Below are 15,525 nucleotides of genomic sequence, written 5' to 3'. Positions count from 1 at the left end.
TTAACTTTTAAATTAAAATTTAACCTAGTTTCAGACAATTTAAAAGCGTAATACATAACATAATAAAATGAAGGCTCTTCCGATATAAATTATAACACATGATACTAATCTAACACTCATTTGAGTATGAGATTCCTTGTATAATCTCATTCAATTGCACCCCAATGTTTAGTATGTTTCAACCCAGTATAAGCTAGAGATTAATACGAAAACCACATATAGCTGTAATAGATACTCAATAACTTAATAAATATCACCCACAACATTTAAAGGTGTGGAAAAAGACGGTAAAAACCCCTTACTAAAATGTTTTAGGCAAATTATTTTCTGGAATTCCTGTTTCTGGAACAAGGAATGTGACACCTGCCACTGATGCTGTCAAGTAACTCTGAGTTCTAGTTGTTGGAAAGTGTGGAGGACAGAGGTGTCTATCAAGCTGAGCTCACAGCTGTAAAGAGGATTCCTTAGAATACTGATACATTTACACGGATGATTTGCACTGGCTACATGGGAAAGCACACTGTGCTACTTAATCTGCGATTCATAAGGAAATTATTATCGATAAATTTTTGGAGGAGCTCCTCAATAATATGATGGGATATCATATGGGTGTGAGAGATCCACTCATCCTAAATTAGGCAGTTCCCTTGAAGACAAGGTTTAAAGTTATGAGTTCAAACATATTACAACAAACTAAAAACCTCGGACAGACCTTCCTACTCCAGTCAATACCTTACTATGAGTTCAAACTTCACTAATGGTAAATTAACAGCAAACACATCCTGATTCTATAACACAACCTTACTGGTTTTCAGTGCATGGGCAGGGTCACTCTGACTCACTCATGCTATTTTCGCCACAGACGATGCAAATGTTGCTTTTGCCTAAAATCATCTTAGACATGTACATAGTTAATGAACGTTTTGTATAAAAACATTTTGTATGATTATTTGACTCAGATTAATTAAATTTAATTTCTAATTTAAATAATGTATGTTTCTGTGCAATCTGTTTATTTTGTTGAGTTCATTATTATGTTTAACTGAGTTAGTTTTGAACTACTGTTTATACCAATTTAGTTATTTTGTATATAGTTTAGTTATTAATCAGATGTTTTATGATTACGTTAGTTGTTGAAGTTTTTATGTGTGTTTTTTATTTTCTTACTTTTTTCCATGCAAATGCCATGATGACTTGTGTGTGTGTCTCCTGACGAGTTTCAGAGCAATATTATACTTAGTAACTGTGTACCTGTGCATAATACAACCATCGGACATCAAAACACATAACGGGGTCCATGACAATTACAGCCACAAAAATTGTAAGTAATATTTGTAGTAAGTATTCATACACACATTGTGTACACATCCATTAGCAACAACACCCAATGGACGACCTCACCTATAAAATTGCTTGCCTGTAGTGGCCAAATCCATTACCATTTTCAGTCTCTTGTCGAGTGCTGCAGCAAAACCTCAAAGCGTGGTTGCAATGAGACCCTGAAGCCTCCTCATAAGAAGAAATCAATACTCTAGTATTTCTAACATTTTTTGGGATTCAAGAAGCAGATTTCAGTCAGATTACTAGACAATTGAGCTAAGAGATATTCGCTTCTTGCACCTCTATGGTCCTACTCCTATCGCTTTTGTTTTCTTATTACCACATATCTAGTTTGCATTTCCTCCAGAATTCAAAACTTTATCTTGGATTGCTGACAAGAGAAGTGTATATTTTCTTTATATATTTTTATGTGATCAGTTATAGTGTTTCTGTTATAATTTGTGCAGAAGATTGCAATTGTCATGATTCTTATTTCTAATTGCATTCCAAAATTTACAAATAATAACATTAGGTGCACCATATAACATTAATTCCAGTTTGTTATTTTTCATCAGAAATAACTTCTTACAGAAACACATCAGTACCGTAGGAATTGTGATACCATAAAGTTTTTTTTTGCGTAATTTTTATTTTATTTAATTAACTTATCTAATTCTTGTTTTTGGTCCATAAGCCCAGTTTTTAATTATTTTGTTACTCAGGTATCTCCTCTACAGGGCCCAGCATGGCCAGGTGAGTTAAGGCGTGCGGCTCGTAATCTGAGGGTCGTGGGTTCGCATTCCCGTCACGCTAAACATGCTCGTCCTTTTAGCAGTAGGGGCGTTATAATGTTACTGTCAATCCCACTATTCGTTGGTACAAGAGTAGCCCAAGAGTTGGTGGTGGGTGGTGATGACTAGGTGCCTTCCCTCTAGTTTTACACTGCTAAATTAGGGACGGCTAGCACAGATAGCCCTCGAGTAACTTTGCGCGAAATTCAAAAACAAAACAAACAATCTCCTCTATAGACAGGACAAAATGATTTACTCTTAACAACCATATTAGTCTAATTATTTTATATCGAATGATATTTTTGGATCCCCTAAGCAAAATGGATTTCTAATGAAATTTCTTGAGAAAATGTCTTGAAAAGAAGTATATGAAAAACAAGGATACATTAGCTATACTGTTACACTTGGGCATTTAAAGTTAAGTTTTAAAGTCTGGGCCTAAGAATGTTCCGAAATAAATAAATGGGTGTGGCAGTTAAGAACTATCAGATTTTACCATTCCACAACTATAGTAAAAAAAACAAACTACCGCTACTGAAATATATTCAGGAATATTTTAAAATTTTCAATTTACTACCTTGTTTCTGTAGTGTTCACTATTAGAGGTGTTCACATATTACCTTGACACTGAGCAGTTTTATTTTTATTCTTGTATGATATTCAATGTGAAAAACTGGACAAACCTTTTTGTGAAATCCATCGTTTACTGCGTGAAATATGTATATATTATTACTGCTATTGATATTTTAGCGCAAAACTAAACAATGGGCTATCTAGGCTGTAAACTTCGAGGAATCGAACCCTGGACTTAGCTTTGAAAGAAACACATAGTGGATTTGCATTAATACATGGGATTATACAATACTGGTAGTATTTGTGTTTAAATCTTTTGCGACTATTTGTTTATTAGAGGCCCTGCGACCAAAACATGTATGGATGCACAAGCATTTTGGTACATAAATAGTTTGGAAAAATGTATTTTTAAAAATAATACTTTAATGGATCCAGTCGTAAATCTAGAGTTAATTGTTCATGCAGGTGTTGTACATTCGGTCAATATTTTTGCAAACAGGATGTAAGAAGTTATAAACTTAATACACTTTAATCACCGCTTCAGGTAAAGGTTATATATAAATTACATTAGTTATTGGCAGTTATACTACGCCCGATCCATAATAATATCATGAAAATACTTGCGTATTTTCAGTATTAGCGGTTTTTTCTTTATTGCGCTAATCAAATAATATTGAAAACTTAAGAAGCAAAATTCCAAATATATGTGATTACTTAAAAAATTATATAAATGTAAATAAATAAATGCTAGTTCTTATTTGGTTTGTTGTTTTTTGAATTTCGCACAAAAATACTCAAGGGCTATCTGCGTTAGCCGTCCCTAATTTAGCAATGTAAGACTATAGTGAAGGCAGCTAGTCATTACCACCCACTGCCAACTCTTGAGCTACTCTTTTATCAACAAATAGTGGGACTGACCATCACATTATAAAGCCCCCACGGCTGAAAGGGCGAGCATGTTTGGTGCGACATGATAGTTCTAACGTGTATAGTTTATGTTCTTGTATGAGACACAAGCATAATTTGAAGCAAAGAAACTCAAACCAATTTATTAAATTTAATGATGATACAAAATGACTAAAGGTTTCTAAGTTGTTATTAACAAAATATTCAATGAAAGCTTCAGTATACGTATGATTTTCTTATTATTTACGTGATATGAAAAAATACATTAGAAAGATTCACAAAAGATAACTTACTATTCACAATATTAAGTATTCAAAAAGAAAGAACGAGCAATAACTTTTTACTGTTATTTGCTTTTTCCGAAATTTTCGTATAAAAATACTGCAAATAATTATATTTTTTTTACAAAATTGCTCTCTTTGGTTTGTTTTACTGTTATCTAAACTAAGTGTTTTTTAATGTATAAAATATATAGGGAAATTGCAAATCTAAAATCTTCCTAATAGATGTCACAAAGTTGCCATTTAAAAAAGTTTTGGCGGGTTATCTTGTCCGTGATGCTTGCGTCTTGGAACCGGGGGACGAGGAAGTGCGTTGACACAAACCATAGAACAACCACTTTTACAGCATTTCTTGCTTCGAGGACAGTCACTGTCGTCTTCACAGATATCTAGGACTGGAGATGAAGAACACTTTTCTTGACGAACCTCATTCAGAGGACAAAATCCCTCTAAAAAAGTAATAAATTTTTAGTTTTTAAGTTCCTTCTCTCATTCTTTTATTATAAAGTTCAAAAAGTCTTATCTCGTCATTATTAATTTAATTGCTAAGTGCAGGTTTCATTAATTCTAGTTAATAGCTCCAAAGTTGACTTAAAATCGGGTCTGCTCTTATGTGTAATAATTTAAATAATAATATGCTTCCTTAGAACATTACATTATTTAACGCATTGAAGTGTACACTGCTGGCCAAAATCTTAAGGCCAATGAACATGAAGAAAAAAATATGCATTTTGCGTTGTTAGATATGGCAGTCGTTGTGTGGTTGTAATACTATTATTATATAAAGTAATTCTTGAAATCCGTAAGGTTTAAATAAAGAATTCAATGTTCCAAGTTGTAAGCCTAATACTGATACCTTACTACCAGTACAATTGATTGTTACATTTTTGTTCAATGTCTTTTTACCACTACGAGTTAAACTATGGTGGCCGAGGGCCTTTTCTTTTCCACTTGTACTTTATAAACCAAACTGAAATATTAGCAGACTTTAGAGCACCTATAAAACTAACTCAACTGAAAAACTTGTAAAACTCCACATTTCAAGACCGCATTTTCTTTCAGCGTAATTTAGAGTATGTGTATGTTTGTTTATGGCTCTGAATGCGCAAAAAACAACACGATTTTGGTTTCTTAGAAATTCAGTTTTACAATTAAAATTATTTTATGCTTAGGTCTTTGTATTTGTTTAAACCTTATCTAGTTTGTTGTATAGATTAGAGCGATATTATTTTTGGAATCCCCTATTTTTCGAGCAATTAATTATTTTACCAGAATCTCGTGTTTTTAAGCAATATGCACTTTTTTTTAAAGTTTGGACAACTTATAAACTCTGGCACTTTCCCTTTAAAAATAAATTTGTTGAACTTATATAATATGTATTTTTAAAGTTCGTGAGTTATAAATTGGTTACGTGAATTATGATAGTATCTCAAAGCTTGGATGGTTACTGAACAACGTTCACAGCTTTCGATACATATGAACAACATTGTATTCATAAAAATCAGTCATTTTAAAACTTTGTTGACATATGGAACACCATTTTGTATAAAGATTGATTTTCAAGCCTTAAGTACTTCTAGAACACCGTATTTGAGTAATTGTTGATTTTAAAGTTTATGTAGTTGTGGATTGGGTTTCAACAACGACGGAGGCATGGTCAGGTGGTTAGGACGCTCCACTAATAATATGATGGTCGCGGGTTCAAATCCCTGTTATACCAAACATCCTCGCTCTTTCAGCCGCGAGAGCGTTATAATGTGACGATCAATCCTACTATTCGTTGGTAAAAGAGCAGCCCAAGAGTTGGCAATGGGGGTGATGACTAGCTGCCTTTCCTCGCAGATAGTCCTGGTGTGGCGTTGTGTAAAATTCAAAAACCAATCAACAGTGATCCATTTCATAAGATTTATGTAGTTATAAATACGGACCTGGCATGGCCTAGCTCGTTAAGGCGTGCGCTTCGTAATTTGAAAGGTCGCGGGTTCGCGCCCGAGTCCCGCCAAACATTCTCGCCCTCCCAGCCGTGGGTGCGTTATAATGTGACGGTCAATCCCACTTTTCGTTGGTAAAAGAGTAGCCCAAGAGTTGGTGGTGGGTGGTGATGACTAGCTGCCTTCCCTCTAGTCTTATACTGCTAAATTAGAGGCGGCTAGCACAGATAGCCCTCGAGTATCTTTGTGCGAAATTCCAAAACAAACAAACAAAACTCATAAATATCATATTTGAACAACAATTGATTTTTAAGCTTTGTATTTTTGAGGAACATTGTGTTTGAATAAGGGTTGATGGAATAAACTTTGTGGAAAATTGTGCTTAAATGATGGTTGACTTTAAAACTTTGGGTGGAAATGGAATATTGTTTTTGCGTAATGGTTTTCACCCCAAGTCTTGAGAACGAGTGTCTTTGTGAACAAATATTCAGATTAATAACTGTTAAAAACAACTAAGAGGTGTCTTCTTTGTTTTGTGTCTCATTTACTGTAATTTGAAAGTTAAATGACGTATGAGTGAAGAAGTTATCGTCTCATTGAAAATAATGAATAAAACATAAGCACTATTGTAAACATAAAACCCTTTCTGAAACATAAATATGAATACTTCAATTATGTGTTTAGATTAAGGCGATTCTCAGCTAAAGGTGTTAAAACGGTTCGTCTTTCTACATTTTTGAACCTTTGATGTATATCTTCGTTGTGGATTAACATCTACCATATTTGGTTAATCTGTTGACTTTTGCATTTTAATGGAGTGCATGTTTAAGTATTTAAAATATCGAACATATTTAAACGAAGTTGTTCAAATTAATAATCAAAGCCAATTATTACGAAGTGTTACGACGAATTTTTTTTTTTTAATTTCGCGCAAAGCTACACGAAGACTATTCTAGCTGTCCCTAATTTTGCAGTGTAAGACTAGAGGGAAGGCAACTAGTCATCGCCACCAACCGCCAACTCTTGGGATATCTTTTACCAACGAATAGTGGGATTGACCGTCACCTTATAAGGACCCCCCAGCTGAAAGGGCGAGTACGTTTGGTGCAACAAAGATTCAAACCCGCGACCCTCAAATTAGAGTTGAGTGCCTTATCCAGCTGGCCATGCCGGGCGTGTAAGACTAGAGGGAAGGCAGTTAGTTATCACTACCCACCGCCAACTCTTGGGCTATTCTTTACCAACGAACAGTGGGGTTGATTGTCACTATATAACGCCTCCACGGCTGAAACAAGCGCGACCCTCAGAATACGAGTCGAACGCCTCAACCCACCTGGCCATGCCGGGTTACGACGAAGGAACAGATTCTTCGAGAAAAATTTGTATCTCGTGAAACAAACAGATATTTTCAGAATGCTAGTATTTTCTCACCTTCACCTCAACGGTGCTTCAGCGGAAAGTCAAAAGGCTTCTAACGCTACAAATTGGGTTTCGATACTTGTCGCAGGAACGGTACGAATAGACCAGTGTGTAGCTTTGCGCTTAACAACAAAAAACTTTTTTGAAAAATAAAAAATTGATAAAAATGTAAGTTCTATAGTTTATATGCAGTTTTTAACAGTGTAGAATACACTTATGTGTTATGCACTGCTAGCGCATCGTCCGTTAAAAATGAAAGTGCAACTACCACCCTGTAGTATACCCTAACCTTACATACTGACTGTAGCAGGCCAATAATGTTATATATAACTGTCTTTCAGCGTGTCGATTTATAAACTTTAAGGCAACATTCTCGAAAGTTCACATATCAACAATATTCGAAAATACGTCAGTGCTTCGTAAAACATATATTGTTGATTCTTGCACTCGAGAATCTTCTACAAATTTAGAGAACAGGTGAAACATGCGCAATGCACATTTAACAATATACATTACGTGTATTCTAAATGTATATTTAACTGAAACAAACATAGGTATTGAAATAAATGTATAACAATATATCCATTAGAAGTGGAAAACTTGCTCTATAGGCTAACTGCGCTATGCCCACTGCAGGAATCGAACTCCTCATTTTAGCAATATAAGTGTTCAAAGGTACCGTTGAATCATTGAGGGGAGTATAAAATAACCTTTTTGAAATTCTATCTTGGTAAAGGAAAGCAATTGTTCAACAAGAATAATAAAGCTAGGGGACACGCAGAGTGTCAATAAAACAACATATACAGGATGGCCCGTAAGTCACTACCAATCCATATGTTATTATAAACAACGTTATAATACTAATGATGAGTTGAAGGCAGCTGTTACCGCGGCATTTGGAACAATAACCCCTGCTATGTTGAGGAAAATGTCTCACAGAACATGGCGTCGCATAATATCATGCAGCGAGAATGAGGGTCAGCACACAGATACACTGGATACATAAGATATATGGATGGGTAGGGACTTACGGGCCACCCTGTAGTTTCACCAGTGATAAAATTTTAATACTGAGTTAAGTTACTGCCTCTTATAAAAGGAGTTTCATATTAAGATGGCGATTCACAGTGAGCTTCATAAATGTCATCGGCGTCAAGAAGAACCACAGTTTGTTAACAACAACAACAGAATGCATGACCTGTGAGTGTGTAGCTCTAGACACTCAGATTTGCTATTTTGGTAAAATAATACTTATGTATAGGTTTTAAGCGCATGCGTACTTGCCATGAGAATGAACAGTGATGGCTGGATTTGGTTTATTCTTCGTAGAATGAGCTCTTTCGAAGGTTGGTACAGTTAGGCACTACGTGATGAGTTTTTTCCCATGATGGTACATTTAGGCTCTACCTGACGAGTACTTTCTACAGTGGTACATTTAGGTACGGCATTTATGTGGCGTGAGGGCAGCATACCTCCATTAGATAGTTCTGCTCCTATCCATTGTGCTAGAATTTAATTTGTTAGGATCTTAACATTCAGAGTGCTTTTTTTTTATGGACAGCATTATCGTCCTAGTTAACTTGAACCAAAAACGTATCTCTAATTATATGAGGTTTAGAGGGTGAGTTTAATAGTATTTTGAAACAGCATCAAGCCACCGTACAGCTGTTGCAATAAGATTCAGAGATAATATCGTTTTTTCTAGTATATAAAAAGAAGAAATAACTCATTCTTTTTTGTATTGAATAACGCTGGACCTCTCTTATGATATCCCACTATGACCCCAAACTAATTTTTGTCCACCCTCTTAATAACGAATGCTATAAATATCACTGCTGACGAGTCGTTTCTACAACGGCACATTTAGGGTCTACTTAATGAGTCATTTCTATAGTAGTACATATAGGCAATATCTAATAAACCATTTCTACGATCATACATTTAAGCACTATCTAATAAGTCCTTTCAAAAGTCAGTAAATATGTTTAGCATAACACATTCACAGCTTATTTGTAAACTCACCACGTTAAGAATGTGTTTATTTAATGTTTATTCCATTTCATTTTTGTAACTTTCCAGAATTTACATAAGAAGTTTAAGGGTCGTCTTTGCCTTAATGTGATTTTTAGTTTCGATTTTACTGAGATATTTTATGTGAAATCTTTGAAAAACATTAAACTGGCCAACTTATCACAGGCTAATCTTTTTCAATGTGTTTCTAGAATGCTTCATGTATTTGTTTATACAAAAATAGATCTATCACGTAATAGGTCATATGATTGAGTCAGTACAGATAGCTAATCATATCATGATTACCAATCAAACTAAAGTTTGTGATAACAATCAAGTTAACTGCATACGTATTTTTTTCACAAGTTTTTAAATATAAAGTTTTATGTTTCTTAGTTTATAATGTTCTGCAGCTTCTAGAGTTTAAACCATAACATATTATGATTAGCTTATAAGAAATGGAAAAGATAACCCTCTCTCTGACTTTGAAACTAGACGCAAAATTTGGCGCTCCTCCAGTGTTGTTGACAAAGATTGTTTTTTTTTCCTAATTGTTCAAAGAGCATTTGTTGTGAGAATATATCAGTAATAGTAGTCAGAAGGAAGTACATATGTTACTAGGCAGAAGAGTGACTTCAAACTGTTGGTAACGTACCAAGGGATAAAACATTCAGAGAGACTTGTAAAATGCAAAAAACATCAAACTATGTCCAATAATTTCAATAATGGTCAGGGATTGATTATCTTCATTGAAACTATAAGAAGGACATTATGAAAACTGCCACACGAAAAATGCCACTGAGTCTGAAACTGCTTATCCCAGACACAGGTATGATTGTTTGGTTTAGTTTAAATTTCGCGCAAAGCTACACGAGGGCTATCTGTGATGGCTGTCCCTAATTTAATAGTGTAAGACTAGAGGTAAGACAGCTAGTCATCACCTCCCACCGTCAACTCTTGGGCTACTTTTTCACCAACGAATAGTGGGAATGACCGTCATTTTATAACTCCCACAGCTGAAAGGGAGAGCATGACTGATGCGACGGGGATTCAAACCCGCGACCCTCACATTACGAGTCAAGTGGCTTCACCTGGCCATGCCAGGATCCCCACAGGTACGAAGGCAGTACACTTCCATCTTAATCCGACAGACCAATAACTCTGGGATGAAGTTAGTTGAACATTCCATTCGCTACCAGAATCCTCGATGGACATATTCAAACCAAATGCAGACTGTACTCCTTGAATAAAGTGTACGATGGAACAAAACACCTTCAGAACTATTGGGACAGATAATTATTGTTGTGAAGCCACCTACATAATATGAGGTGCAATGCCCTTATGAAATTACTAGTTAATGTATATTAAAATAGTTTTGATGTTGTCCGCAGGCGGTTGAAGTGAAACAATTTTTTTCATCTACATTAATTAGCTCTCATGTACGTACAGTCATAAGTTTAGTTTAATTAACCCAGTTTTCAAGGAATTTTATTTAGTTCTCAAAGAAGTCTTACACAAACGTGTTTACGTAAATGCACGCTTGTTCCTTGAACTGGTTTCGTATTTTGTTAAAACAGTTTCGAAACAAACAAAGTAACATTTGAGGTTCAATATTTGTTTGTTTCAGCGCAATGCCACACAATAGGGTTTCTGTCCATCACAGAAAATGGGACCCAGGATTTTTCCGTTACAAATCCTTGAACTTACTGCTGACACAGTAAGAGACTGTTAATGGTAATCGATGGATATTGCTTCAATTGCTACGAAACAAAAAACAAACATTTCATGGTTTTAATGTGAGAATAAAAGAAGTAACAGAACCTGTGTGTTGATGTTTTTGCAGTGATGTTGATCAGACAACAGCGATCATGCTTGGAAGTTTTATCCTAAACATTCTACAAAAATGAAAGAAGTGACTTATGAAATTGGTATAAACATGTACCCAGTCTTGTCCTTCAAATTTGAGACGTCCTCCGGTGACTCAACAGTAAACTTGAGCACCTATAATTCAGAATTCGATAGCCGTGATGGATACAGTGCACACATCCCATTGCGTAGCTTTGCACTTACATATGTGTCCAATGTTGTCTTTCAAGATTGAAATGCCCTCGGGTGGCTTAGCGGTAAACATACGGGTTTCTATACTCGCGTTGGGTATAGTACAGATAGTTCATTGTGTAGCTTTGCGCTTTAAACAAATTATAGAGTTAGAAAATTCCAAAAAGAAAGAATTTGAAAGGTTTTTTTTTCCTATTTTTTCTTTTTAAAAGTAGATACGTATTTGACTTGAAAAAAAGAAGTGAAAGGAGTGCGTTTAGCATAAATGGAACATGGCTCATAACAAATGTGATAACTCGTATTTTACCGTGTTTGACCTAATTGTAAATATACAACCGAGGAGGTGGTGGCACTTAGGTCATGTACCACCCTAGTGTTGTTACTGAGGTAAATAGCACACATTAACGGGTATTAGAGCTTAATGCTGTTTATCTTATCACGGTTAAAACTGAACTTTTAGACATGTTTTATGTAGTTATACATAAAAGTAATAGATTAAAGCTTGGAAAGAAATAAAATGAAAAATATTGGGTAAAAAATTTGGAGAACTGTATGCGATGCTTTTTGTTACGCAATTCCAATCGTCACACTTTCCACGATGTATTTTCACACTCAGTTTATGTCTGTTACGACATCCCAGATGTCACTTCCCATAATGTATTTTCACATTTGGTACACGACTGTTACGACATGCCGATTGTCAATCTTTCTATTCTGCACTTTCACACTTAGTACATTGCTATTACGAATCACATTGTTACATGTTCACACTTGGTAGATGACTGTTTCGACATTCCATTTGTCACACTTTCTAAGACATTATGTAACATATGAACTAAATGGCTAGGTCAGAAACATAGTTATAAAGCTAAACTATTCTGAAGAATGAGACATGTTCTACAGCATATCTCGGTTCGAACCTACCTCAGACTTAGCTCAGAATTGTGTGTGTGTGTGTCCGTAAATGTATTTATGCATCCATTTAGCATTTATACACCTCTTAGTTAATATAAAACTTGCGAGATAGTTAGCACATGTTCGAACTTCAAAAATACTGACGACAATCAGAATCAACTCCAACAACGTTCGGTTATTGTTTATATAGTTCAATATATTTGTTTTCATTTCAATCGCTAATGGAAAATAAAATTTCATGGTCAAGAACGAATGCGAAACAATTGTAATATAGTGAGACAAAGTAAGTTCTGGACAACAAAATCATACAACTTTCAAATTATCTAAAATTCTAGGCTTTAAATATTTGTTTGAATTCCGTGAAAAGCTGCACGAGGGCTATCTGCACTAGCCATCCCTACTTTATCAGTGAAATACTAGAGGAAGACAGCTAGACATCACCACCTACTGCTAACTCATGGGCTGCTCTTTTTCTAACGAATAGTGGGATTGACCCTGAAATTATAACGCCATCACGGCTGAAAGGCAAGCATATTTGTTGGGATGTGGATTTGAACCAGCAACTTCGTGTGTGCATATGGTATAAAATTAAACATAGACTAGGATAAAAATAAACAAACTGTTAGGTAGTTAAGTCCCGTTTGACAATTCAGGCCTTTGAATTTAAATTTCTTAAAAGTTGCTTTGATTTTAATAACGGATTTTCTATAATTCAGCTACGTAGATTTCGAAAATAATATTAGTTTGTTTATTTTTCTATCACATAATTGGGAAGAAAAAGAAACTTGCTTATATCAAATTTACAACAAATTTATCAAAAATATAACAGAGTATGTTTGGTTTATTTACGCAACCCCTTGTTGCCATAGCGACAAATAAATAATATCGAAAAGAAAAAACGATGTCAAAATGCACGTACAAACAACTACTATCTAGAAACGACACGTTATGCGGTTTGATAACAGTTTATATACTAGCGGTATGTTTCTCGTGGGTTGTAGAACGATCGACAAGACTCTTACGTCGCGAATTATCTTGAGAAATTTATAGCCAGTGGTTGTCAGCCTTTTAAGCATAACAAAATGTGGTCCGATTTCAATGAAAATGATTCATTTGTGTAAAAGCACTTATGATATTTTGCGAAAAATCTGTACACGATAGATAAAATATACATCATTTTTGGATTCAGTGTACAGAAATTACATTCGACCAGGTAAAAACTTCCAGACAATAAAATCATCGCAGGCCTGTGTAACAAAGCCTGAAACATACGTCGGATCAGTTATATAACTAGAATTGAACTGTACATTTAAAGTAGCATTTGAAGTATGACCACTTTATGTTGATTTAGGTAAAATAAAAGAATGTAAACATATGTGAGCCATAAACAATTACAGAAATGGAAAGTTATCAGACCGAAATATATATTTAAAAACTTTTATTTGCCACTATTTTAAACTTCATCACTGCAAGGTTTAGGCCCGGCATGGCCAGGTGGTTAAGGCACTCTGCTCGTAATCTGAGGGTTGCATGTTCGAATCCTCGTTGCAGCAAACATGCTTGCCCTTTAAGCCGTGAGGGCATTATATGTGATGGTCAATCCCATTATTCATTGGTGAAAAAGTAGCCAAATAGTTGGCGGTGGGTAGTGATGACTAGCTGCCTTCCCTCTAGTCTTACACTGCTAAATTAGGAACGGCTAAGCACAGATAGCCCTCGTGTAGCTTTGCGCGAAATTCAAAACCAAACAACGCTATAAACCGATTTTCGAAAGATACCCGTGGTCAGATATGTAACTTTGTGCTTAACTAAAACAAACAGTACTCTAATTTTAAAAACGGCAATATTCACTCTCGAGTTGTGCCAAAAACTCGAGTTCTTCTCGTGTCAGTTTGAGTATAATGTAATAATTAATATGTATTCTAAATTTAAAACAGCTTACACTTAGTTATCCGAACCTTTTGAGTTCAAGAAAAAAACGAAATTCACAAATTGAAAGTAATTGTTTTCGTGCTATTTATAAAAGACAATTGATTTTTTAATATATTTTGTATGTAAATATATTAGGTTATTTATTTCATGTTCTTTATTAAATTTGTAGAGGAAAGGTTTGTGACTAGTTAAAATATTGTTAGCTAACTGCTCTCTAGAGTTCTCTAAACTGTAAAAGAATACTGTTAAGAAATATGTATTAAAAAAAGACTTACTCTGATTTCCTGCTTCGGTAATTACTCTAAACGGCTTAAATCATAGTTTAAAAACAACAAAAAATTTCACTTTCGGAAGCAGGGCTGTCGTTACTTATCACTGATAAAAGATTTTACTAAACTCTGTTTTAATGAGATACAGTTTCAGAATATTAGGATGACCAACAAACCTTTGCTGTTGGAAGCTGAACAATCATGCTGTTGGAGACATTGTTCAACACATTGCCTTAGTTCAGTCACGCAATCCACACAACCACCTCCTCGTTGTCCTGGTAACACGCGCCTTCTTGGACCGAACGGGAAAGGTAGTCTCTGGGCGCCAGAGATACCACATAAAGTGATAACGAGAAATAAAATTGTTGCTCGCATTGCCACAAATGTCTCTAACCTTTTTACAGTGCTTATTCTGAATTTTCTTTTGCTTAGTTGTGTAATATCACTAAAACAGTCAACACACATAGACGGAAGAAAGAGAAAACCGAGACACCTTAAACGAAACTCGTCGCTTCTTTTCTAAACAATCTGAATGAATGTCTGGAGCACGTTTTAGCTACGTCATAACTAATACAGAGATTACTGTCAATAACGCGTTTCCAAAACGATTGAAAGAAAGTTGGGAGGGGTGATTTATCTTTGAGGGAGGGCGTAGCCTTTGAAAATAGTTGATTAAATGTCTGTACAAATACAAGGTACCACACAATTTGTCTTGCATGATTACTGTTTATAGTAAAAGGCAGGTGTTCATACATTTAATCGAGAGTTACCCTAAGGCTTGGTTTGTTTATTTGGAATTTGCAAACTGCTGTTTGAACTCCAAACCACAGGAACCGGTACTGTTGAAAGTATGTCAAATTACTAAAATATCTACTCGCACGTTCTAACAGTGATAGAATTCCTGAGGTTACAAATTACCTCTTTTAAGCCTAGATTGATCAATAGAGTCCATATTTGTTAAACATTTTTTTCTTCTTTACTATTTGCAGATCAAACTGCTCCCGAGTGAATGACATTGGTGGTAACATGGTTTCTGATTACAGATGAGTCACTTAAACGTAAACAAAATATCATCACATTGCTATTAACACCAATAATTACTCTTGGGGTTATCAGTGTC

General features: G+C 35.1%; 1 protein-coding gene across 1 annotated transcript; it reads right to left on the bottom strand.

Moving 5' to 3' along the window:
- Nucleotides 1-3,740: 3,740 nt before the first annotated feature.
- On the bottom strand, nucleotides 3,741-15,106 carry LOC143226469 (uncharacterized). Its single transcript, XM_076457486.1, has 2 exons — nucleotides 14,582-15,106; nucleotides 3,741-4,320 (listed from the first exon to the last, which is right to left on the bottom strand). The coding sequence occupies exons 1-2, from the start codon at nucleotides 14,868-14,870 to the stop codon at nucleotides 4,115-4,117; spliced, it is 495 nt and encodes a 164-aa protein (XP_076313601.1). The 5' UTR covers nucleotides 14,871-15,106; the 3' UTR covers nucleotides 3,741-4,114.
- Between the last annotated feature and the right edge of the window lie 419 nt (nucleotides 15,107-15,525).

The sequence above is a fragment of the Tachypleus tridentatus genome, chromosome 9, assembly GCF_004210375.1.
Source record: "Tachypleus tridentatus isolate NWPU-2018 chromosome 9, ASM421037v1, whole genome shotgun sequence".
NCBI classification, from domain to species: domain Eukaryota; kingdom Metazoa; phylum Arthropoda; class Merostomata; order Xiphosura; family Limulidae; genus Tachypleus; species Tachypleus tridentatus.
This window is presented reverse-complemented; position numbering and strand designations above follow the sequence as displayed.

Bases quoted from the DNA above. Each gene is read 5' to 3' on its own strand.
- LOC143226469 (XM_076457486.1), bottom strand. From the start codon at position 14,870: ATGTGTGTTGACTGTTTTAGTGATATTACACAACTAAGCAAAAGAAAA. The intron at 4,321-14,581 runs GTTTGTTGGTCA...TTACTTTTTTAG, and splicing joins TTCAGCTTCCAACAGCAAAG to AGGGATTTTGTCCTCTGAAT.